The 27,034-nt window shown below is 46.7% G+C and overlaps 1 protein-coding gene across 1 annotated transcript in view; it reads right to left on the reverse strand.

The window, feature by feature from the left end:
• Positions 1-247: 247 nt before the first annotated feature.
• ASB18 (ankyrin repeat and SOCS box containing 18) overlaps positions 248-27,034 on the reverse strand; it is a 63,657-nt gene continuing 36,870 nt past the window's right edge. Inside the window, exons 5-7 of the mRNA XM_058533487.1 lie at positions 16,221-16,725; positions 1,191-1,304; positions 248-433 (exon numbers count right to left, since the gene is read on the reverse strand). Coding sequence (XP_058389470.1) covers positions 248-433; positions 1,191-1,304; positions 16,221-16,725 — 805 coding nt within the window. The remainder of the gene's footprint in view (positions 434-1,190; positions 1,305-16,220; positions 16,726-27,034) is intronic.

Genomic DNA, 27,034 nt, shown 5'->3' on the forward strand with positions numbered 1-27,034 from the left:
ACTTTCGGTAAAAGGTACTTTCTGATACAAGTACTATGATAGTCACAATTTTGATCCTCACGAGCAACCCTGAGAGGCAGAAAGGGCTTTTATTACCAGTTCCATCCTGAGGTGAACGCAAAGCTAGGTGAGGTCTGTGTGTCCGCCCGGGGGAGCCGGGGGGCCCATGCAGGGCGCTCTCCTCACCATACAGCCGCCGGGGAAGGAAAAGACGAGGACATGAGCCTTGGTCCAAATGCTGTGGTTTTCAGTGCAAAACACCCTCCGGCTCCAAAAGGAGATAATTTTGCAGGGACTTCGGCAATGGTAGCAGGGGTATGAGGTAAAAGCACTTTTTGCCAAATAATTTCCGTATGGCACAGCGGCAGAGATGCTGCAGACAGCGTGGGGTGTGGGCCAAGGCAAAGAAAGACTTGTAGAAAGGCTGGTGCATCTGAAAGGAAGGTGGGTGGAACATCAACCTGTGCACATGGAACCAACAGACATTTCTGTCCTAGCAGAAGACCTCCTATTGCACAGTCAAACCTTTCCACGCTACCTGATGCCAGATATAACCCCATTACAGGGGGAAGCACCGTTTGGATGAAGCATCCTCCACCAGGAGGGTCTGTGTACTTTTCTAAGGGGCAGTTCTTGCCGAGTCTGAGAGAACTCCATTTTGGGTGATTTCAGATAATATAGGTAATCTCCTTGAATTCTGCTCTGCCCTAGCTCCTCTGCTCAGCACATCTGCTGTTCAGTAATGTGCATGGGACTCAAGTCAGTGAAACATGAGGGGAAATCTTCCAGGAAAAAAATGTTCTCTTTCTCAGTCGACAGCCACCTGTGGACTGTGTTGTGCACAGCTGTAGTGCCCACAGCTGCCTGGTCATGTCTTAAGCCGTAAGCAGATGACGGACACACAGGAGCCAGAACCTCTACTGCCCACCCTTCTCTGGACATTGGTTACCGGAGCCCTGACATTCCTCAAGCCAGTGGGGGTCAACTCTAATAACAGGCTCTCGGCTGCGTGATTACTGAGCCTCCAGGAGAAAATTAGAAATACTCCAATATGCCCCCAATTTCCCTTTCTCTTTCCTTCTTCAGATGGTTTATACTAACTTGGATATTAGTGCAGAACTCCACCCACGGGTAAGCAGAAACAGACTAGGATTTTGTACTCAAGGGGGAAGGAAGGGCAGCTTCCTTACCTGAAACACTTCTTCGGGAATCACCTCCTTCCAGGACTCCGACACGCGGAGCTGAGGGTAGGAGTTGAAGAGCACCTCGATGACGGCGGGGGCTGGTGCACAGGTCTTCAGCACCTGGTGGGAGATGGGGAGACGAGGTTCAGGCTGACTGGGTTGGGGTCCATGTGGGGAAAGGGTAAGGAGATGGGGGGTGTATCTGGATTCACCCACTTCTGCCATTTGCTGGCTGTGCGACCTCCTCGTGCCTCAGTCACAGGGAACAAGAGCAATCACAGTAACGGTACAACAGGGTTGTTGGAGGGCCACAGGGGTTCACAGATGAGCACAAGGCAGCGCTCTGCAAGGGGCCACCTTATCACTATGGAAAGTCTGGGCAAAGTGCTACGGGTTCAAGTTCCCAGGAGGAATGTGCTGCTGGCTCGGCAGGCACTCTTGACTTCTGGAGAGCTGCTCAGAGAAAGGGAATGCAGTTCTGCTGGGAAGAAGTGTGGCCCAAGGCTGGTGTTCCCAATCTCTTACCTCAATTTTCTAATATGTCGGGAAATTGGGGGAGAAGAATTGCTTGGCTGTTGAATTTCCTCTCGACTTTGCCTTTTCATTTTATTTTCATAGTCCCCACTGGCGAAGGATTCCTATTTTCTTATTTGCCAATTTATAATTCAAGTCCATCAGCTTCATCATAAAGATGGGAACAAGTCACTGTTTTTTTGCTGAGGAAGATTTTCCCTGAGCTAACATCTGTGCCAATCTTCCTCTATTTTGTATGTGAGCTGCTGTCACAGCATAGCCACTGACAGATGAGTGGTATAGGTCCATGCCCAGGAACCAAACCTGGGCTGCTGAAGTGGTGTGCTGAATTTAACCACTAAGCCACTGGGGCTGGCCCACAATTCACTTTTTAAAAATAAGCTTTTTGTTATGGAGAAATTTGAATGTATACAAAAGTAGACCAAATGGTATGATAAGTCCCCATGTACCCACCATCAACCCATGGTCAATCCTGCCCCATCCACACCCTGATCCCCTCCTCCTCCTATTATTTTAAAGCAAATTCAATGTATCCTATCATTTAATATTAAAGGACCCTCTAGAAGAAACATAAACACAGTATCATTATAACAGCTGAGAAATTAAAAATAGTTTCTTAGCATCATCTAATATATAATCAGTGTTTAAATTCACAAATTTCTCTTAAATGCCATTATGTTAGAAAAAATAATTTAATAAAAATCCAAATAAGACCAACACAATGAGATTGGTTGATATGTATTTTTAGATCTCTCTTTTGTGTTTCATGTGATTTACTTGTTGAAGAAACGGGGTTATTTGTCCTATAGAGTTTCCCACTGTTGGGATTTTGCTGACTGTATCCCTGTGGGGTTTTTGAACATGCTGCTCTTTCTCTGCTTTCTGTAAATTAGCAGTTGGACTTAGAAGTTGATCAAATTCAGATTTGATTTTGGGGAGGGACAGGGCAACATCATAGTTCTCTGCTCTTGAGGTTTAAGATTTACCAAGTGTTGTAAAATTGTTCTTCTTATTTCTTGGTTGAGAAAACTGAGGTCAATTAATTTTTCTAAGATCAGGCACCAAATATCTATGGCAGACAATGGTCAGAGCCAAAGCAAGCCCAGCCTGACCATGCTCACTGAGGCTCCCTGAACACAGAGTCACATAGAAAAAAGTGTTTAAATCACTCAGTTGATTGCTCCTTTTACAACTCGCCTAGCTTCTTTCATATGTCACACCCCTTTAAAATACAGAAAAGCAAAATAAAATTAATATTTCTTTGTTCAGAGATAACTACTATTAACATTTTGTGTACACTGTTTTATGCATTTAGATAAAAATTAATATATATAACAAAAAGGGCTAATGCTTTGCATATTATTTTGAAACTTGATTTTTGTTCCCTCAAAAAAGATTGTGAACAATTCAAATATTATAAATGAGCATTTTAACACCATTTTTAGTGGCCATATATTTTTATGAATGTATCACAATGTATTCAATGAATTAACTATTGCAAGTTGCCTCAATATTTTTGATATTATAAACAAGGAGCATCCTTGAACATAATTCTATCTCCTTCTGCCCCCAACCATTCTTATTTAGATACTTACAATGAATTCCTGGAAGTACAATTGCAGGGTCAAAGAGTACGTACATTTTAACTTTTAAAACATACCACCAAATTGTAAGTGTGTAAATTGGTACACTTTTTGGAGACTTGGGTATAAAAGTGTCTCTTTCTCCCTAAGGTAAACCATCTCATTAATTATTTAAATTTGATATGCAGTATTTACTTTTGGTTGACCATTTGTCTTCTTTTGTGAATTACTAAATTATGTCATTTGCTCATTTTTCCTATAGTGTGTTCACTTTTTTTCCATTGATTTGTAAGTACATTTTATTTATTAAAGTTATTGTTCAGGTAGACAGTCATTTTTGCAAATAATGATTTTTTCTCATCCTCAATATTAACATTTCTTATTTATTTTTCTTGTCTTATTACATTGGCTAGAGCTTTAAAATTCAATGTTAAATAACAATATTGATGGCAGGCATCATCATCTTATTCCTAATTTTAATAGGACTGTCTCTAATGTTTCACCATAAATATAATCTTGGATATTAGTTTCACATAGATACTCTATTCTAAGTTAAGGAAATATCTTTCTATTCCTAGGTTACTACAAATTTTAGGATTTAACTTAATTTTGGCTTTTTCTAACCAAGTTGATACAAAAAGATTTTCCAATATTGACCCATTTTTGCCTTCATAAAACAGACTCTATTTGGCTATTCTTCTGAATATAATGGCAGACTCAATTTGCTAAGATTTTTGCATCTCTTTTAATAACTAAATTTGGTTTATAGTTTTAGTTTTTTGAGCTATTATTGTCAGGTTTTAATATCCCTTTATGTTAATTTAGTAAAACTATTGGAGAAAATTTCTATCTTTTTAATACTCTGGAAGATTTTAAAAAGGAGATAATTATTGGAATTAAGAAGACATGATAGATGTTGCATTTGATATTGTCTAAGTCTGGCCTTTAGTTGCAGATAATAACTTGATATTTTCAATTTCTTCCCAGGTTTCACCAATGCAGTCTCCCAGCAGCAGGGAGAGGGAAGGAGAGTGAGGCCAGAGGATGTATTCGCTTGACCCCTCTCTGCTTCTGGTACATTTGGTTTTGATTTCATTTTGAATCAATTTTGTTAGTCTATGTTTTCCTGCAAAACAGTCTTCATTTTAAAGAAATTTAGCACTGCATATGTATCAGTCAGGACTCCAAGAGGAAACAGATGCACGTTCCATATAGGATTATTCCAAGAGGGTTTATTGATACAGGACTGTATCCTCCATCAGTGTCAATGTCACGTTACATACAGGATTATTCCAGGGGGGTTTATTGATACAGGGGCTATTTAGCCAGGTGTGAGTGCAGGGGAACTACAGGGGACAGTGAGGCTGGTAGCAGAGCTATTTCCACCTCTGCGCCTGCAGGGTGGCGAGTCGGGTGGGCTGTCTTACCAGGAGCAGTGATCCTTGGTGGGGGACACACAGCCAGCTTGAAGCAGAGGAAGCAAGTGAATACATCCTCTGACCTCACTCTCCTTCCTCCCCCTGCTCCTGGGAGACTGCACTGGCAAAACCCAGGAAGACAGAGGGCCAGTTGCCTTGTAGAGGTGTCCATGTGGGTGGAGAGTAAATCTGGACAGGAAATATCGCCACTGTATCTAGGAATAAGCACCCCTTCTCATTTGAAATTCACCGTAATTGTATTTCCAATGTTTTTTCATGTTTAGTCTTGTGGGAATTTTGTCTATTTTAATTATTTTTGTATATTTTAATTATTTTTTTCAAGGAATCAGTTACTGGATTTTGTTGATCAGTTCTCTTTAAAAATATTCTAATCCAATAATTTTTGCCTTTATCATTATTAATCCCTTTCTCTGGGATTATTGATCCTTTTCTCTGGGATTATTAATCTTTGTTTCTCTTTCCAACTCCTTGGATTGACTGCTCAGTTAATTTAGTAACATTTTTTCCCTTGAGTCATAATAAAAGCAACTTTTAAAATGGTATGGATTTTCATTGAACAGAGGTATGGTCATAGCCATAAGTTTTGAGGCACAGTGTTCTCACTGTCTTTCTTTCTAAAATAGTCTGCAATTAAATAACTATTGGTGTAGTAGTTATTTAGGAGTGTGCTATGCAATTTTCAAAATGCTATTTCTAAAAATGAACTTTTTACTACTAATTTTATAGTGTGTTGCAGTAAAGCCTTAAAGTTTCTTTTGGAGCACCAGAAGTTGTATTCTGTTTGCAACGTTCAAAGTTCAACATATGCTTGTCATATTTATGATTTGAAGCTTCAATACATTTTTTTTTTGGCCCACTTGATTCGTGAAAGACTGAGAAATAAATTAAAAATCACCTAGAATGATTACTTTTCAGTAAGTTTCTCCATTTTAACATAATCTTAGTTGGCACATAAGGTTCATAATGGTTATCCCTTCCCTATGGACTGTATCTCTATCAATGTCAAATAAATCTTCTCTTCTCATTTTGTGCATTTCCCTGGAATTCGCCTATGTTGTGTGTTGATGTCAACACATCATTTTATTTTTAGTTTGTTTTTGCTAGAATTACCTCTGCCCACTCTTTAATTTTAACCTTTTGTTTCACTTTGTTTTAAAGTGTTTGAGAGTCTGTATCAGTAATAGAGTAGTTTAAGAAATTTATATTTATTGTTATAAACAATCTATTTGGTCTTATTTCTATATCATTTTATTCTCTAGGATTTTTTATGCTTCTTGTTTCCTTTGTTGTCTGATTTCTGTTATACAGGTTTGCATTTTCTTTGTATAGATCTTTTATATTTTGGAAGTATGTATCATTTAAAATTTGACTAGTGGTTACCTTCAAAATAAAAAATATTGACCTACATTTCTCTAAATATCTAAATAGTAGCTTTTGTGTTCTAGATGTGCCATTATCCCTTTTCTCACATCTCTCATAACCAATAATTCTTCCTTCTTAAAAACATCTGGAGTTTTGGTTCCAGATTATGATTATTATGAGATTATATTTTATGTTATATATCTCCTTTAGAAATAATTTTTGGTATTTGCAGTTAGTTTTATAACCTGCCTTACAGTTACGTGTCTCTATTTTAACCGGGTCATATGCTCACCCTCTGTCCTTTAAGCCATTCATTCCACAGATATTTATCAAGCTCCTCCTAGAAGCCAGGGATCGTGTTGAGTCTGTGTGATACAATGGCAAGCCCTGCCTTCACAGAATTTTACAGTCTCAAATAATACAGTCCCAAATAATAATAATAATATACAGGTGGCACGGTACTATGGTGGGGGAATCACAAGGTGCCAGAAATGGCACCTAACTCAGACCTGGATTTGCAATGGGGTGGTGAGTTTGTCAGGGAAAGATTTCTGGAGGAAGTGACCTTCCAGCTAAGACCTGACTATGGAGTAGGAGTTATACAAGGTTTGGAGTATTCTGAGGACAAGAGTGTTTTGGGTGGAGAAAACATCTACCAAACTTGGGAGGTGAAAAGGAACCAAAAATGTTGGCTGGGGCATGGAGTTTGACATGGGAAGTAGCAAGAATAGACTGGCGAAGCCATGATAAGGAGGCTGGACTTTATCTTGAGGGCACGGGGAGTTATTAGTGGAGGAGTGACAGGATCAGGTTTCAGTTTTAGAAATATCACAATGGTTGCAATGTTGTGAAGAGTGTAGAGGGGCCATATTGGAGGCAGAGAGCCCAGCTAAGAGGATGTTTCTGTAATCTAGGGGAGAGATGGTGGTGGCCTACACTCAGCTGGTGGCAGTCAGGAAGGAAAGAGGAGAAAGATTTGGGAGATATTTAGGAGGCAGAGTTGAGAGAATCTGCAGACTGAGTTTCCCATTCCTGAGATAGTCTTTCACATCACATCTTTGTCAAGTGGAGTACTTCCACCCCGTTTGGTGTTAGCCCCCACCACTCCACCCAAACTGCCCTTGCCAAGAGGCACAACGATCTGGCTATGTGTGGTGGTCAGTGCTCTGCCTCCCCTCATGATGTATCAGCCCGTCTGACACAGTTAGTCATGTCCTCCAATTTGACATGTTCTTCACTTGGCTTCCACCCTCTTATTTCTTCACCTCCCTCATTGGTTGCTCCTGCTCAGAGCTCCTCAGCTGCTCTCTCATCTCTCCGTCTTCTCCATGTTGGAACGCATTCAGTCCTCATTCCTCTTCTCCATTTACTCTCCCTCCCTGGTGATCTCATGCAGTTTCCTGGCTTTAAATACCAGCCATATGCCACTGACCCTCAAAAGTATATCTCTAGGTCAGTCAAATCTCTCGCTCTCAAACTCTGGGCTTGAATAGCCAGCTGCTTCCTTGATATCTGCACTTGGCTGTATCTCACACTTAACATCAAAAACTGAACTCCTGAATCTCCCCCAGACTCCAAACATGCTCTACCCATAATCATCCCCATCTCAGCTGATGGCAAACCCATCCTTCCAGTCTCTTAGGCTAAAAGCCTTGGAGTCATCTTTGACTCCTCTCTTTCTCTCACATCCCATATCCAATCTGTCAAGAAATCCTGTTGGCTTTACCTTCAAAACATATCCAGAATCAGACCATCTCCCTCGTCCACACCACCATCATCCCTCACGTGGGTCATGGCAACAGCTTCCTAACTTGTCTCTCCACTTCTCTTCTCTTCCTCCTCATGTATTTTCTCAGCATGGGGGCCAGAAGCATCCTTATAAAATGTTAGTCAGCTCATACCACTCCTCTGCTGCAACCCCTCCCATGGCCCAAGTCATTACAACGTCCTACAAGACCCCACACCATCTGCACCCCTCCCCCCACCTCTGATCTCATCTCCTACTGTCCCACCAGCTCTCTCCACCTTCAGCCACACTGATCCCTTGTTCCACTCACAGGTGGGGTCCACTCCAGCCTAAGGGCCACAGACTGGCCGCTCGTCTGCTGGACTGCTCCTCACTCGGACATCTGCATAGCTGATTCCCTCGCCTCTCTCAAGTCTTTACTCAAAAGCCACCCACCCTAAGTACCCGACTTAAAACTGCAACTGCCTCCTGCCCTGTTTCATCTCTCTAGAGTCCTTATCACGTTATTGGCCTGTTTATTCTGCTCATTATTTAATGTCTGCCTTCCCCATCAGACTGTAAGCTCCAGGAGGACAGGAATACTTTTCTCCTGATCTGTTCACTCATGTATCCTATCATCTAGTATGTTGCTGGCACATGGCTGGTGCTCAATAAATGTTTGTTGGATAAATAATCAAATAAATAAAAGTATGTTTTTTCTTTTAAAAAATGCATTAGAAAGGCATGTCTTATGAGCCCTTGACATCTGAAAGTGTCTTTCTCTTGCCATCAAAATGAAAGCTATCTGAGTCTAAAATTCTAGTGTCTAAACCTTTCCTTTAAAGATCTGTAGATGATATTTCATTGTCTTATGATAATATTGCAGTAGAAAAATCTGAGTCCAGCTTGATTTTTATTCCTTTATGAATAACTTGTTTTTTGCTTGGGGATACCTTGCAAGGTTTTTCCATGCCTTTTTAGAACATTTTTGCTGGAATGTACATAGGAATGTGTCTCCCACCATTGATTTGCAGAGAACATCCATTTGACTTCTATAAGTTAAGACTATTAGTGCAGCTAAGTTTTCTTCTAGCATATCTTTGATGATTATTTCTGATCCATTTGTTCTAGGCTCTTCTTCAGTAACATCACTTATCTGTGGGTTGGCTCTTTGCTATCTGTTCTTCATGACCATCACTTTCTCTTTAAGTTTCTTGGCCTTTTCTTTTTGCACTTAAAAAGAGCTTTTACCATTAGTCCTTTATAGTGGACATTGTGGTTGACTTCCCAACACTCCGAATGATTAATTTAATCCAATCACGGTAATTTCATCCCCCTTGCCATTTACTCATTCAGGGAAGGGTAGGTTTAAGCCAACTAGGGCCAATGAAACACAAGGAAGGACTACCTCAGGGCTTCTAGAGAAAAGCAACTGGATATGAACAAGGAAGGTGGTTGGGCCAGTTGTTGCTGGAAGCCACCTTGTGACCAAAAGAAGAGCCATTTTGAAGGCAAAGCTAACTCACTGATGTTGCAAAGCATCTGGTTCCTTGATGACATGACAGACAAAGAAACAACCAATCCTGAAGCCAGCATTTCCTCTGCACTTCTTGTTGTGTGAGATACGAGGGTGGCTGGAACCAAGTCAGGGGCTGCCCAGTGGGAGCTGTGACTATGAGGAGGAGTCATCTGGGGTGTCGGAGCCACAGAGGAGATGCAGGTGCTGCTGCAGAAGCTACTCAAGGCAGAGAAAGAGGAGGAGAAATACCCTGGCTTCTTTCTCCCTCTGCACTCCCATCTCCTATGGGGTCTCCTTAGGTGGACCCAGTCAGAAGCCAGGTGATACGGGACTGTTAGCTTGAAGGGGCTAGCTGCACTCAAGACAGAGGAGAACACAGGGACAGCAGGGACTGGATCTGAGGGCACACAGGCAAATAGCACAAAACTCTCATTTACACTATCGATTTGATTCTTTCTTTATGAATCAGTTCTGCCTTTACTTCCTTTAACGTGTCATCTCATCTACCACCGTGCTCTTCCTTTCTCGGTATAAACTTATCTCCTCCATCCTCCTTTTCATGGCATTCTTTTGACTTCTCATCTTAACCTGTTGTGTTTTATAGACTTAAAGGCTGTGTCTTCTTGCACCCCACAGAGGATGGCACACGATTTCTCAGATTTTTTTCCGGAAAATCTTTTCTTTCTTCTGGTGAGAGTGTGGATTTCCTCTCTATTCTCTGGGTGCTGTCCCACTTTTATTTTCTGTTTCCCCCCATGAATCAATTTATTTTTCTCTTTATTCATGTTTGATTAAGGCGAGATGCAGACACGAGTTCCGTCTACATGCAGGGGAAGTCCATGGCCCCGTTCTCCGTCCACTGGTGAGCCTGCGGAGGGCACAGTGGAAGAAGGCTGATGGGGAGGTGCCCAGGCCCTGTCCCAGTCTGTCCATTCACCTGGTGACCTGCGCTCTGCCAGAAAGCCTCTTCCTCCTACGCTTTCCCCAGCAGAGTTAGCAGGTTGCTATGCACCCCGGCTTCCTCGGTTTCTGCCTCTGCACTTTACTGCATCTCCACAGGCATCCTCTACTGCCTGGCCGACTTCAATTTTTGTAACTGATTGCCGGAAAACTTATGGCTGTGAGCAGAGGAACGTCGGTTCTTCCCGACTCAGACATGAGGTCATCTTGTTGGAGCTGTGGGTTTGCTTTCTTTCCCTCCCTCCCTCCCTCCCTGTCTTTCTTCCTTCCTTCCTCTTGTCTGTGTCTTCACAGATATTTTAATACGAAGACAGGAGCAGCTGCCCTCTTAAAATTGGTAATCTTATTAATATTGTAAGAGTGATCACCTCTGGTCCCTGCCCTACTCCTAATCTGTTTTTTCCCAACCCATTACCATCACAAAGTCAGGCTTAAGCGGGGTTTAGAGGAGAGAGAGAGAGAGTGAGCACAGGAGACCAGGCTACAGAGGGAGAGCCAGGCCGGAGTGGGTCTTCCCTCCCCAGCCTCGCCAAACCTCATCCCTCACCACCGCACACTGTGCCCTTGACGTGTTAGTATTTCTGGCTTACACAAGCGGCCACTACCATGCCATTTCCTGGGGCATGGCAGTCTCTGATTTCAATCACCCCCCTTCTGTGTTGGGAGCAAACCACACCATTAAGACGAGCGGTTCACCCTGGAGCCCTCCAGATCTAGTCTGGTTGTATTTATATGGTATCCTCGGCAGTTCTGGCTTCTTCAGGCCTTCCTCAGGCTAACCTGGACCCTCCCATTGGCCCTCTCACTTCTCCATGCAAAATGTTAAATGGTTCCCAGCGACTGCATGCGACACAGACGTCCCCCAGCCCCCCGGGAAGAGCTGCCCTCCCTCAGCAAAAGCATCTCCTCCTCCTCTGGGCCCCCTCCTCCTTGGGTCACAGACTGTGACAAAGTCTTATTGCCTGTCTCTGGAATTCATTTCCTGTCTCTCCTCGGTTCCACCTCTCTGGGGCTCCCCGGCCCTCCCCGATCCCTCAGCTCTGCGCCCCCTCAGCTTTGCCAGACAGCTTGCTGCCTTCATTATTTTTACGCCAACACAGTTTAGAAATCCCCGCCGCCTCCTTCCTGTCTGCGGAGAGGCGGCTGCCACATTTCCCTGACATGCTGATGTCATTAGAGTCCACGCGCTCCCCGGCTAATGAGGCGGCAGAAAGAAAATTAACGGGAAGAATCACACAGGCGCTTTGCTCTATATGGAGATGGAGAAATAAAACGAGAGCAAGAGCGGCAGAGGCCCGCTCTTTGCGGCTCTCCTCCCCCTCCCGCTGGGGCCGGGGCGCACACGCAGCTCGGGGGAGCCGGGAAACGCAGCCTGGTGTTTGACTACTGCTTCCCAGGATTCTCCCAGTGAAGAGCCTGTGGAACTGGAGTAAGGGGAAGTCACTGTACCTAATTCTGTAATTAGGTAAAAAGAAAACACGAACACTTGAAGTCTGTGTTTTCAGGATGGGAAATGTCCAGAGGTGAGGCAAGACGGGAGATTTGCAGATGTTTCTAGAATCTGTCCTTCTCGCCATCAACATCCGTTTCCCCTTGTTCGAGCTCTCTGCATTCCTCACCGGGATGGCCACAACAGTGTGGTTTTTCCATCAGCCCCTACCCAGCGTGTCTCTACACTCGAGTAGAGAGATCATCCCAAGACACTCATTTGATTGTCATCTTTTCTGCTTAAAATGATGCAGTAGAGTCCCATTGTTCTTAAGACAGAGGCTCAAGCCCTTAACAAGGCCCCTGCCTAGGGTCCCGGTTCAGCTGGCTCCTTCTGCTGTTTCCTTTCCTCTCCGGCTACTGGGTCATCTTTCTGACTGCACATGTTGCAACCTCCTTCTGCCCCAGGACATTTGCCCGTGCTGTTCTTTTTGCATGGTCATTCCTCCCCTCTTCACATAGCTATGTCTTCAGCCTTCAGATCTGGGCTTACTCAACATGTGCTCTGGGGGGGGCCTCAGACCTCTTCCCCCCCACCCCCCAGTCAGGTTAGGCCCCCTATTTGGCACTTTCAGGGTGCGGAGGGCCTTGGCATTGCCGCTCTTCTCACCACAGCAACTTTGCATGGGTGTGTACCGTTGTCTGAGTCAAGGCTATCTCACCCACATGACCGGCAGCTCCCTGAGGGCAGGAAATACGCATGCTCCTGTTCATCACTGTAACTCCAGCACCAAGCACGCCGCTTCCCTAGAAATGTTTGTTGAATGAATAAATAAGGGCTTTAGGGATGCCTGTTGGGAAGCACGGCCTATGTGGTTTGGGGGACATTGTTCATCGCTGGTGTTGTCCCTGCACCTCCCTGAGTCACGGGCAAGTCTGAGTTTGAATCATTCATGACTGCTGGCACGTGCATTTCCACTGGTTGCTGCTGGCCTCTGCCCTGTAGGGAACAGAAGAGCCTTTGGGAAACAGCACCAGAGAAGGGACAGGGTTGGAGCAGCTAGAGCGCGTTAGCCCCACGGGCTGACTGCACATGGAAAGTGCTCCCGGAAGGGGGTCAGGTGACATCAAGGGACACACAAAGCTGGCCACTTAATCTGAGCAGTGAGTCAGGGTGGCTCGCAGATGAAAGCCCATGACAGAGGTGGGGGAGGGGAGGCTGAGTCCGAGGATGCGGGGTCCTGTCCCGGTGCTGCTCCTTCGCAGCTCTGTGACTCTGGTAGGTCACGGGCCATCAGAGTGGACTTGTGCGCTCCCAGGCCCTTTGGGGCTCCAGCATTCTGTTCTGGGGTCCAGCCGGAAATGTGCTCTTCAAAGACGTGGGATGTGGAAAGCAGTACTTCCCTGTAAACAGATAACACGGGGCTTCATGCTGTTTCCGGAATCCATCTTCCAGGTGAGGGGCAGAGGAGAGAGACGACAGCAAAGCCCTTTATTCCAGACAAGCATCCAACTCTCAACTAGCGGCAGCTGCAAAACAAGTTTGGCTCCACATCCGTGCGTGCTGCTCTGCCCTCCTGCCAGCTCTCCTCCAGGCCGGGCCCCACCTGTCCTGACAACTTCCAGACTCAAACCTGGCCCCAGCCTGCACCTGCCCTCGGCCCGCTGTCTGACTCTGGTGTTAACTAGCGGTCAGCCGGGCATTGTCAACACGCTCGCTTCCCACGCCGTGACCCCGCTTTGATCCGCGCGGCGGAGCACTGCGCACGGCTCTGGTGGATGCTTCGCGGCCGCCTGCCTCGGGGACGCTCCTTTGTCTGGGCGCGGGGGGACTGTGATTTATGTCATAAGCTCGCTGTGAAACCTTTGCCTCGGTGATTCTGAGCTCCGTGGGTGTCTCTTTACATCTATCTAAAGCACGGCCGCTGCCCACGGACGGCGTGCTCTGCGACATTCCCCGGCGCCTCTGTGTACGCCTGGCCGTGGCGCTGAGTCTTGCCCGCCGAGCATCTTTGTGGCCGTTTCAGCGTGTTTGCTGCGCGCTCCACGGGGCTGCTGAGCCGAGGCGGGGCTCCCTTTGATGTTGCGCGTGGTGATTAGACCCCTTCCCCGGTGGAGCACTTGCAGCGGGTCTGGGCGGAGGAAGAGGCTGCTGCCGGATGTCCGGAGTGTTTACCCTGGTTGTACTGAGGCAAGGCTGGAACATCACAGACACTTGCACCTCTGCTTAGAGGATTCTCAGAAACGCGTTCGCGTCCGCAACCTGCTCCGGGAGCGTGGGGGAGCTGGCGGCTGCAGATCTCACCGGGATTCGCTCGTGGGCGCCCCCTAGAGGTGTGGGGGACCTCAGCGCAAAGAGGTCGGGTCCCCATTCCCAAAGATTTAACCGCAGGCTACGCGCCCTCGAGCTGCTGGAATCCCTTTCATTAATTCAACAAACATTGACTGAAGGTCTGCAGGTACCAGCACTGTGTTATGTGCAGGGGAGGCAATGAGGGGCAATGCTTTTTGGTGAAAGCCTCCAAGTATTAAGATTTCTCAAGGAAGCTCCAATTCCTTCCACAATGGTGTGGAAATGCTGAGTGATTCATTGTCACTTCCAGGAGCCAAGCCATTGTCACTTCTCATGGCCTCTTGGCCCTTGCTATAACATAATGTCCCCTAAACCCAAACCCACACCCAACTTGCCCCCCCACTGGCAAATGCCCCATTCCAGTGTGGCTGACATAGTATCGTGGACCCCAGGAGAGGGCCCCTGGAGACCCAGAGGGTGGGCACTGTGTCCTGTCTGCATCTGAGGTCAGGGTAGGGTAATTCCTACAGCCTCAGAGACAGAGTTCAGGGCTAGAGGTCGTGTCCCCAGGGATGATGATTGTGGGGCTGCACCCAGGACTTGGAACCTTGGGCAGGGATGAGATCACTCAAATTGAGTGACGTCAAGGCTAACAAAGGACTATGACTAGTCACTATTGAAATATATTGACTTTTTTTTCTTTAAAAGAATTTGCCCCAGATACTTTTCACTTGTGGCCCATCATGTAAAGCCTTGTTTCTTTCTTCAATCTTCATGCAGGTTCATACGATGCGAGTTGAAGTGTGCATCTTGGTTTAATGCAAACACGGTGTGAACCGGAGGGGCAGTGGGTGGGTCTTGTTTCCATGTTATTGGTTGATGAACTAAGCCTGCGGATATTGGGAAACGCTAAAATGTAAACTATGGATATAGAATATAAAAATGCTGGCATTTCTTCCGTTCCAAGAGCCCACCATATTGCAATCACTGCACTGGTAGAGCACCATGGGGGAATTTCTCCGAGATAGTGTGAGAGTTAGCATAAGAAACTTGTCACAATGTTGTCACGTAAGAAAACACTCAGGGATTTATCCGGGTGGATTTTCCACTCTTCAACTATGTTTTTATAGACACAAACTTTACTCTGCATGCATCCATCATGCAAAGTTAGCATTTGAGAGAAATGTGTGAATCTACTATTTCAGACCATCTAGAATACTGTATTTTTTGGGTAACAGCCTTTCAGCTATTTGTTCAAAACTTACCAGGCCAAAATATGTCTCTTGCATATGATTGGTGAGTCTAGGTAACAGGGATACTTTTTAAATTAAGCACAGCCAATTTTACATCAAATTGAGTGACTTCCCTTCAATGAAGTCTTGTGGGGAGGACAAGTTCTTATTCCAACCAATATTTTAGGAACTTTTCTTTTGGAAACATTTTCCATCTTTTGAGTCTTTTCTCTAATGAGAAATCTTTATTCTTCACCTTTATTGTTTCAGGGTAGACCTGACACGTGGAAAAAGTGACGAGCTGCTCAGAGTCAAGTCTGCAAAGTGAGGTTGAGGTCCCAACACAGCCCTGACCCCACCAGGGACTTCACCTGGTTGAAACCCAGGCAGGAGAATGCACGTGCCTGGAGTATTTCATTGGAGTGTGGTGAGGACTGAATGAGAGAAATGTGCAAACGTGTAAAGTGCTCTCATTAATCTCACTAATAGGTGGGAACTCAGATCGGGTATTTCATTTCAGATCAAATGCCAGATGCCATAACAGACTGATTTTCATTGTTCTGAAAATTACACCAGAAGATGAGCTGCCAAAATATTTTGAGGCATGACAGCGTCATCAAAATAAATGCTTGGGGTTCCTAGGTGACTCCTTTGAAAGGATACACTCGGGTACCCTTGTTGACACTCCAACCTCTTAATTTTCTAGTGACTCTAGCTGGAGGCTTCCAAGCGCTTGTTCCTTCAAGTGTGGTCCCAAGACCATTAGCCTCGGCCTCATCCGGGGGCTTGTTAGCATGCAGACTCTCCCACCCCAGACCCGCGGAATCAGAATCTGCATTTTAACAAGTCCATAGGGGTTTCCTGGGCCCCTTAAAGTTTGAGAAGCATGGCATGCCTCCCAGCTGCAGGCCCGGTCCCTGCGCTGCAAAGCTCCAGGTTTGTCGCTCAGCCACCTCTTACCTTGGGGAAGGCGTCGGGCCACACGGTGGGCGAGCCGTGGTTGAGCAGCGCCTGCACGGTGCGCTGCGGCGCGGCCTGGGGCGCGCAGGCGGCCGTCTGGAGCGCGCGGGCCAGCGGGGAGGCGCCGCCGTAGTCGAGCGCGCCCGCGTCGGCGCCGTGCCGCAGCAGGAGGCGCGCCAGGTCGTGGCGCGCGTGGCCGCAGGCCTTGTGCAGCGGGCTGCGCTCGTCCTCGTCGCGCGCGTCCACCGCCGCGCCCCGCCGGAGCAGCAGCGTGCACAGGCGCAGGCAGCGCGCGTGCTCGTCCGGCCGCCGCACCGCGCCGCACGCCGCGCTCAGGGCCGTCTCGCCGCGGCCGTTCCTCGCGTCCACGCGCGCCCCGCGGCTCAGGTAGAGGCGCACGTGCTCGTCCAGGCCCCGCTGCGCCGCCACGTGCAGCGGCGTGTCCCCGCCCGCGCCGCTCGCGCCGTGCACCGAGGCGCCGTGCTCCAGCAGCGCCTGCGCGCACCTGCAGAGAGGCCAAGGCCGGTCACTGGGGTCGCGCAGGGGGGCGACATCCCAACGTCCATCGCCAGCCACCCCCAACTCGTCACGCCCTGGCTGCCGGTTACCGGCTTCTGACGCTCTACGGGGCCAGCTGGTTCCCCCAAATAGCAAGGGTGTCTCGAGAGTAAGGACGTAAGTTCAGATCTCCTGTGCCAGGAAGTTCAAACTGAGCTGAAATGGCTATTATTAAAAACACAAGATATAACAAGTGTTGGAGAGGATATGGAGAAAAGGGAACCCTTGTACACTACTGGTGGGAATGCAAACTGGTGCAGTGCAATGGAAAACTATGGAAATTCCTCAAAAAATTAAGAATAGAACTACAGCATGATCTACCTATTCCACTTCTCGGTATTTATCCAAAGAACATGAAAACACTAATTTGAAAAGATCTATGTACCCCTATGTTATTGCGGCATTATTTACAATAGCCAAGACGTGGAAACAACCTGTGTCCACTGATGAATGAATGGATAAAGAAGATGTGGTATATATATACAATGGAATACTACTCAGCCATAAAATGATGAAATCTTGCCATTTGTGACAACATGGATGGACCTTGAAGGTATTATGCTAAGCGAAATAAGTCCGACAGAGAAAGACAAATACTATATGACTTCACTCATATGTGGAAGATTAAAAACAACAAAAACAAACACACACTTAGGGAGAACAGATTGGTGGTTGCCAGAAGGGAAAGGGGGTGGGGAAGGGCAAAAGGGGTAAAGGCGGACATTTGTATGATGACATGGAAGCTAGATGGTGAACACGATGTAGGACATACAGAAGTAGAATATAATGATGTACACCTGAAATCTACATTATCAGCCAATGTGACCTCAATAAAAAAAAAAGTGAGATTATGGCAAACACGGGGGGTTCGAGGCCCACCAGTTACTAAATGGTGGAAATAGCTAGGAACATTTCCTAAGAATTCATGAGCAGAATTAAAACTTACAAATAATTTGTAACTGGTTGGTGCTACTTTGGAAGGTAATGTGGTTCAAATGACAGTGCTCGAAGCACTAATTACCTGGGCCCTTTGTCACAAGTGGCAGTTGAAGGTCCCTTAGACTAAGGAGGGCTCTTTCTTGGTCAGCATGTACCTCTCCTGTAAACTGCTCAGCTTTGGTGACAGTGTGCGGCAAGGCTTGCTTTGCTTGCATGGAGAGCATCTATCCGTCCCTCAAGGCACTGACACAGACTGGCACTGGGGTGTCCTCAGATTGGCACTGGGGTGTCCTCAGACAGGGCTGGAAACATGGGTGGAAAACACAACCATGCCTAATTGTGGGACTTCCTTTGCTTCAACCAGATTCTCCTTGAACAGACTAGATTTTGGCTGTATCCAAATTCCTGGGGGTTCTAGGCTCCCATGGGACACTGTGGTCTCCCCCAGAGGTGGGGGAGGGTGCAGCCTCCAGGTCTACCAACCGGATCCGAAGAGTGTCCTCTCCTTCAGGCACCAATGCCTCTCCCAGGAGAGCAGCTTCCTCAGAGCCTCTTCCACACCTGGGCGAACTCCAGACGCCTCAACCTAAGCACACACAGGTGGCACGCTGCTGACCAGGTAGGCCCAGGCTAGACCTTGGGCCTCGGACACTGGTGGGAAACTCAGTCTGCCCCAGCCTGAAAGTGGAGGGACAGTCACACAGACCCTCCTCCATTCTGCTGGCCCTTGTCATTCGTGGGGACCGAACACCAGGCCAACTTCAGCCACCTGCTTCCGGGTCACCTGCTGGACATTGCCATCAATGTGGTTGCTCCACCTTGGGAGTCTGCACTCCAACACGCTGACTTCAGACCACAGCCTCCGGTCCCTCCAGCCTGCCCACAGCTGGTGGTACCCTCATCGCTGCTCTACTGAGACTGCAGCCCTTGACCCCTCATCTCCCTCAGGCTTCCTGGCTTCACTTCCTTCCCTGGGGAGAACTCCAGTCCCTCTCTTCATGGCATCCTCAGTTCCCTTGAATTGAGAGGACGTGGCCATCTGCCACATCAGACGGCCAGATCGTCGACCTGGAACCCATTCATCATCCACCCTCTCTTCCCCACTTGGCGCTGAGCCGGCTGGAGGAAATGCCATTCCTGGAGAGTGGCCTCCGGTCTCAGCTGGGCCTCAGGGAGCTCAGGCCACACTCTCCGGCGTTGCAGGCCAGCTCCTCATTCCTCGCCCTCTAGTAGCTGCTCCAGATGTCCATCGCCATCCTCAAGCCCCCTCCTCTGTTTCCACTCTCCTCCCTCTCAGCAGTCTGCTCCTACCTCATTCAGAGTGCGGGCTCTCCCAGCAACTGCCATCCTTCCTGCCTCTGCCAGTGAGTCTGCTCCAACACCTGTTAGAATGTTTCTGCAACAATTGTTCTCTCCTTCCTCCATGAGTCTCAGGGAGGGAATCCCTCTTGAGCATCTTGCCCCAGACGTAGTCCTCTTCTGCTTCCCTGGGGGTCTGCTCTGTAAATTACTTGCTCCTTGCCCTTTCCCTGTCCCCTATCCCCGCTCCCATTTCAACTGGTCACTCAGCTCTGTTGTCTCCATCTCTTGTAATCACTTGAACTGCTTCCTCCCTCCATCCCCACTGTCACCCTCTTTTGTTGAGGCATAAATCATTTCTTGCCTGAGAGTCTCCTAATTCGTCCCCTGCGCCAAGCTAACAAGCTCCATACTACCCAGAAAGAGCCTTTCTGGTGTGAATCAGAGGACATGTGCTAGCCTAAACCCAAATAGCTCCTCCTGCCCGCTGGAGACAGCCCACACTCCTTTCCCCGGGACACAGGATGCTGCGTGATCCAGCTCCTGTGGACCTCACCAGTTTCATTTCCTGGTGCTCCATCCTGTGTTTCAATCCTGACCAGGTGTGGTTCTCAGAGCGCATCCTGCCGTTTCATGCCCCCACGCCTTTGTGCCTGCCGTTCCTTCCTGGGATGCCCTGTGTCCACCATCATGTGATGGTGGACACATTCCTATCTTTCCTTTCTCTTCCTCTCAGACGCCTTCCCAGTGCCACCAGCAGAGGGTCACACCTCTGTGTGTGTGTACCTCGTACATAAGTGCCCGGGCACAGCATTTATCACACCATGTTTCAAATGTTCGATAGACCTTTGACTACTCTCTTAGCCTGCTGGATCCTTGAATGTAGACGTAGGGGTTTGATTTATCTCTGCTTCTCCGTGCCTTTTGCAAGACTAGCCTACTATGGTATTGCCTAAAAGCATGTGGCACAAACTCATTTTGTTAATGAACATCTTTCAGCTTTCCTTCATGTTGATGCTGTTCTCCTGAACGAGATCATCCACTGAGGGTTCCCAGGCTGGAAGCGGCTGCCCTGAAATTCGTTTACATTTCTACCCAGGGACTCGCAGTGTTTTTAATTCTCTCTCTGTATTTCTCCAGCCTCCATATCAGCAGTATCTTGAGAAGTGGTCTGTCTTAGGTGAAAGATCTTTACAAACAAGTACAATTTGATGTGAAATGTCCTTTGGGACAATAACCAGCGAAGAGAGGATGCAAATTGTACAATCTGAGTGCTTCAGATTCGCTTCCTCCTTGCCTCTCGGGGAGGAATTTTGAACAGTGCAGCAGGAGGTTAGAAATCAAGGGTTCCGTCTCATTTTGCCACTGAGCCTGCGTGTGCTCGCAAACAATTACAAAACATTTTCTTCTTCTTTTTTAAAGCAGCCCAGCCTCTCCAAAGAAGTCCACCGGGAAATAAAATCAGGCCTCTTTTCCACGTCCATAACCTAACTGGCTGATGGCCAGGTTGCTCTTTATGACAAGGATACCTTTCAGAAGAATGAGGACACTGCCCACCCTCTGGAGGGCTGCAGATGCCCTTTTCATTTTTAATGAAGAGCTTCTAATTGGCTAAACCTTGGCACTTTCTTAGAATAGGTAATGAAGTAAGTTGCAGACCACAGGCACGACAAAAAACAACACAACAAATGGACTGGGGCACAGCTCTGCTGGTGTACACTGGGCAGTCATTAAAAATGAAGGTGTGGGATTCATCCTGTTTAATGACATGGAAAGCTATTTGCAATGATTATGTGAAAAGATCAGGTTACAAAACAGCACTGAACAGTCCCGTTTTTAAAGAAAGCAGATAGGTATATGCATAGAAAGAAAGCCTAGAAATATATAGGCCAATGTGTGTTTACCTCTGGGTGATGGGGTGATGGGTGCATTCATTTCCTCTTTGCCTGCCTGTATTTTCAAAATTTCCATAATGAATCAGAGTTACAGTATGAAAAAGGAACAACAACAGAGGTTATTAATAACAAAACCATCCCCCACCAGCCGCAGCAAGAGCTCATGGATTCTAAGAATGTCAGCTTAGCTTTCCAGGATTCCAGAATGCTCTCAAATTTTCCATTGATCTGTCCAGGCATAGCAGTGATCTCGGAAAGTATGTCTGGCAGTGCCTACGAGAAGGTGAGCCTAGAGGAGAGGGCTGGGGTGGGTGGGAGGTATTCAGCGATAAGCAGGGAAGGGATACCATTCTTGGGGACCTCCTAGACCTGACCTTGTATGTGTCAGTGTCTCCAGTCGAAGAAGAAATGGCCCGGCGGGGAAAGCACCACCAAGCCTTTGCAGGACTGTGTGGCTAACCCAGCCTTGGCTGAGCCCTGTCCTCCGAGGGGAGGTTTTGTGAGGTTTCCTGCTCTCCTGATAGACAGGCAAAAGTCAGGGAGGCCTGGAGCCAGTGTCGAGCAGTCACTGTCAGGAAGCAAGGGTGGGCTCCCATCTGAGGATGTCAGAACGACTTGTTTCTATCTTACAGGGATTAAGGAGACATCGTGTTGTCTGAACAGCCTCTGATATGAAGCAACTCGGGCAAACACTAACCCCCCAATCCCTCATCCCGTCTTTGATAATGACCGTGGTGACAGGCTGTTACAGGGCCCGAGGTTGACACAGAAAAAGTAGCTCGAGCCGAAAGGCAGGAGTTCACAGATATGAGCCCATCAAGGGCTGTTGAATTAATGTCACTTTAACTTACTTCTAAAGGGGCAAGTAGGACTCTGAGCTCACGTTCCACACACCGCTCCCATCCACCCTCCAGCATCTTCCCAAAGCACCGTCCTTCCCCAGTCACCTCCCAGGTGCAGAATGTCCGAATGAATGCCTCAACCTGGGTTTTCCCACCGTTACCAATTCCTTTACCCTTTCACCCCACCTGCCAAGCCTTCCTGTGCCCCAGGAGACAGGGCCTGCTCATGGCTTTCTTTCATCTGTCTTCCCTCCTCCCCATCACTCTATTTACATAAAGCCCTCAAAAGTGGTATTTCACAGCCTCTGGTTCTGAGCTGGGAGATCATTGCAAACCCCAGTACTTGGTCTTTTTATTTATATCTAAAAACATGTTCTCTTTAGTTCTTGCAACAAATCTCCATGGTAGGTAGAATTTATAGGTGGGGAAATTGAGGCTTAGAAGAAGACAGTGACTTGCATAAGGCCATCCAGCCAGGACTGCTGTGTTCGGCCCCCAAGTTCTCTGTCACATCACCCACCCTGCTGCCTCTTCCCATTGGTATTATTTGTTAAGCACTTTCTATGAGCCAGGCACTATTCTAGGCATCTTCTGTAAGTCATCTCTAAATTTTTCATTCATTCATTCATTCATTCATTCATTCAGTACAGAACATCCTCCATCCATCCGAGAGAACAACAGGCTTTCAAGGCAGGGAGAAGTGTTTCTTCTCTGAGCATCCACAAGAATTTCTGTACAGACTGGCCGACAGAGCACTGAAGGAAGGACCAGGTGGGGGACCAGGTTGGGGAGGTAGCCTACCCCGTGGACTTCGAGCTGTGGGCGGGCAACAGTAGCCTGCTTCTCCCCCAGTCCTTTGGCAACCTCGCACGGTAGATTTCATTCTCCTTTAGTTTTCAGTGAGGATCCAGGTTTTGAGGTTTGAGCAGTGATCTCAAGGGTAGGGACCTGGGAGATGATGGTGACACCACAGCCAGCACATCCTGCTTGGGATGTGAACTCCAGCTACCACTGGATAATAGAATGACTCAACAACCACCAAAAGATGGTCCTGAAGGAGTGATGTAACAACAACAACAAAGAACTATTAAAAATAAGGTGAAATTCAAGATTCAACAAAATCACTTAAATTTTTTTCAGGGGGAAAGAGACAGTGCTTATGAGCAGTTTGTTAGATATGTTAAGCATCTGTCTCCTGAGCATCTATCGCCGGAAGTCGCTGGAGTCCTTGGACAATCCTGACTGCCCTTGACTGTTCTGCTCACCCGATTGCTGCCCGAATCCCTTCTGACAGACAGAGGGGTTTCATGCTGGACAGTGTGTTCAGGGAGAGTAAGGGGTGTTATGAACCAGTCTTGTTGAATCATCATTACTGCTACTTTTCCTCCTCGGAGTTGACATGGAGGCAGACGGGCTGGAGACATGTCCCCAGGGCAGGGTGGCTACAGCCCCAAGGCTTGATCTGAGGGTGGGGGCAGAAGTGGCTGCCTGGATGCTGGGCAAGTGCCAGCCTGTGGGGGGCCGGGGACATGGGGAGAGACTCAGGAGGAAAATACAGCCATGTTTTCTAAATGAAACCAGTGCAAGAGGTTGCCTCCTGTGGATTGATTCCCCAGCTGGCTCCGAATGAAGGACGGGGAAGCCACCACCCCAGGACTTTGTTGGAAGAGCAGTTCCACTTTATTTCCCTGGACCTTCTGCTGAGCCTCTCCTTTGGGGACATGCCACCACCCCTTCTGTTCTGTATTTTCTTCTCTCTCCCTTTCTCTCAGGATGCTAAGCTGTGAGACCAAGAAGCATAAACATTCACAATGGAAATGGCTGATGTGAATGGACAAATCCTTAAGGGGAGAGGGGAGATTGACAGAGAAACTGGCTGGCCATTTCTATCCTTCTGCTTTCCCTGGAGCAATGGCTGCCATTTTATTTTTTTCTGAAGTGTTGGATGATTGTGGCTGGTGATGATATTTTGGCAAATTCTCCCCAGATTGCAAAGGGAACCCTGCATTTTGGTGAACTGAGAAATGATTTAGGGAACAAACTTTGAGAAGTCAGCTCCACTATTTGCCCCACTTGCCCATGAAGCAGATCTGACTTTCTGGAAGTTTCACTGTTGTTTCTTCCTCCACAAGAAATGGGCAATCTTTCTCTCCTCCCCTGGTCCCCATATGCTGCATGAAGAGGAAGACCCAGAAGCATCAGAGTGACAGGAGGAGGAGAAGGAGGAAAGTGAAAGAAAAGACTCTATGTTCTTCTTGGGCAGGGGTGGGGGTGAGGTGAGGGAGCTTTGAATTAGATGAGAGAAAAGTTTGATGTATGTATTTATGTATTTTTAAAGTGAGGTAAAATTTACACACAGAGAAATGCACGAGTCTTAAGGAGTACGGTTGAATAATTTTCAACAAAGGAATACACTTGTGTAACTAACATCCCAATAAAGGTGTAGAAAATTTCCATCTCTCCAAGAAGTTCCCTTGTGTTTGTTACCAGTTAGTCATCATCCCCACAGGCAACCACCATTCTGATTTCTCTCACCATGGTTTAGTTTTGTCTTTTCTAGAACTTTCTACTTTTTTGTGTCTGGCTTCTTTTGTTTAACATAATATCTGACATTCATCCATATTGTTGCACACATAAGTAACTCATTCTTTTTTAATTTCTGAGTTATATTTCATTGTGTGGATATACCACAATTTTAAAATTCATTCTCCTGTTGATATTGATAGACATTTGGGTGTTTCCATTTTTTAGCTATTATGAATAAAGCTGCTATGAACCTTTTTTATATGTCGTCTTGCAGACATATGTTCTCATTTCTCTTGGGTAAATATCTAGGAGTGGAATTGCTGTTATATTTACTTTAAAAGAATTGTATATTTAACTTTAAAAGAAACTGCTAAACAGTTTTCCAAAGTGGTTATAGCAATATACACTCCCCCAAAACAATGTATGAGAGTTCCAGCTGCTCTACATTCTTGCCAACATCTGGTGGTGTTAGCCTTTGATTTTAGCCATTCTAACAGGTATGAAATGGTGAGTATTTTCTTCTGGTTTTAATTTGCATTTCCCTGATGGCTAATGATGTTTAGCACCTTTTCATTGGCTTGCTGACCACTTGCATATCTTTCGTGAAGTGTCTGATCAAGGCTTTTGCCCAGAGGGTAAAGGTTTGATTTGGCCTGGATCACCTTTTTTATTTCCTGAAAGTGAGTCTTAGGTGTTCAAATGGGACTTGGCAAGTGGCCAGAAAGCTGAGGAATCTGCCCTAGACGCCATCAAGGGGCAGGGAAGGGAGATAAACCCGTAATAGAATTTTATTTTTTTTGAAGCTTCCTGCTTTTCTTAGGGACTGGTAGAGCTTTACAGCCCCAGCAGATTGGGGCCGGTGGGGGGGGGCAGTCACAATAAACAGATTTGTAACGAGCATAAACAAGAAACCTATAACTGCTGGAGGTTAACACTTTCAAGGCCTTTGTGTGGCAGCCTGCATGCCCATGTCTTCTGGCCCTGCCCACTGCAGGGTGCCTCTTCCTGGTGGGCACCTATTGGTTTGGCAATGAAGCCCAATGAGCTCTTGCTCAACAAGAGTGGAAAACCTCTGAACAACACCACCCATTTGTGTAACATCACTTTGCATGGTGGGCACAAAATAGGTGCTTAATTTATCTCAAGATGTTTTATGAATGGAAGGGAAACGAGCCTTCTCCCTCTTCTTGAGAATCCTACTGCCAGGTGAAGTCTAGGGTTTGCATCCCTACCTATGTGAGGACTTCTCAAGTTCTCGAGTGCCAGCATGGTTTCTTTCACCTGCACAGCAGTCTCCAGGCTGAAGCGTTCATTGCAAACCATCTGATGTTTGCTGCAGAAACCGGCTCTCTGGTAAGGATCCAGCGTGGTGGCCAAGGTGGACCTTGTGGGGAGGCCAGGTGGATAGAACATGTTTGAAAATGCTGGTTAGAGACGAGTAGAGCTACTTGCTGACTATTGACAGTTTTTGAAAAAAAATTAGTTAACAAGGGAGAGAGTCTTTCAGTGTCAATCTCTCTTATGACACTTGGCTTTTGAGCCTTGCTCTGACAATTTCCACCGGGTGAGCCACCTTATTGGCAAAACATTGGCCCTTGATGAGCCTCGGTTTTCTAATCTGTAGACTGGGGATAACCATGTCTTGCAGGCCTGCTGGGAGGAGGGTAGCAAGCAAGACACTTGCAAGTGCTCAGGAATGTGAGACATTCTTCTACAAATATCAGCTCATCCAGTGGTGGCACCCCTCTCCGACCCCTTGTTCTTCAATAGTCCTTGTGATGCTTCAAGCTGCTGTTGAACCAGATGACGTTTTCTCCCCTTGACGTGAACAATGAATCCATCACTCATCTGGGATGTGGAAAGAGTAGATTGTTTTCTGGATTATGTATCAATGCCTGGGAGCCTGACACCTCATGCAGGTAAACCTGTTATCAGGTGGAGACTTTTGGGGCTGGTGTGAGGACTCTGAACTGTTATCCCCACTTGAATCCTGATCAGAGAGTGCCTTTCTTGCCTCAGGAAAAGTCATATTTCATTTCTCCCTGCCTAGATTTCAACTTGCCAGGTCTGAACTAGAAAAGAATTGCCCAGTGATTTTCTTCAATGATTTTTTCCCCCTAAGATAATTAGCTGCTTTCACAGGTCCAACTCTGGCTTATGATTTATTTATTTATTATTATTTTTTAATTAATTAATTTTTTTTTTGTGAGGAGATCAGCCCTGTGCTAACATCCGCCAATCCTCCTCTTTTTTTGCTGAGGAAGACGGCCCTGGGCTAACATCTGTGCCCATCTTCCTCCACTTTATATGGGACGCCGCCACAGCATGGCTTGCCAAGCAGTGCGTCGGTGCGCGCCCGGGATCCGAATCAGCGAACCCCGGGCCGCCGCGGCGGAGCGCGCGCACTTAACTGCTTGCGCCACCGGGCCGGCCCCTTATGATTTATTTTTTATTTAGTTGAATTGAGACAACTGGGATGAAAAAAGCAAACTTGCATGCTTTTGACTAATATGTTCATGGAGGAAGCAATTCCTCCTCACTTCTTTTTAAATCCAGACAGCTTTAGATGAGAAAAAGAATTGAGACTGTACTAATTCTTTTCTCATTTTAATTATCTCAGAATTTAAAAAAAGGTCAAGGAAAGGAGTCTGATAATAAATAGGGAGAGGCTGACATGCAGGCTACGAATGAACGTGAAGAGAGTATCTTTACTGGAACTTTTCTTTTTGGGAAAATCTCTTCAAAAGATTCCTAG

Source organism: Diceros bicornis, chromosome 37 (genome assembly GCF_020826845.1).
Source record: "Diceros bicornis minor isolate mBicDic1 chromosome 37, mDicBic1.mat.cur, whole genome shotgun sequence".
Classification (NCBI taxonomy): domain Eukaryota; kingdom Metazoa; phylum Chordata; class Mammalia; order Perissodactyla; family Rhinocerotidae; genus Diceros; species Diceros bicornis.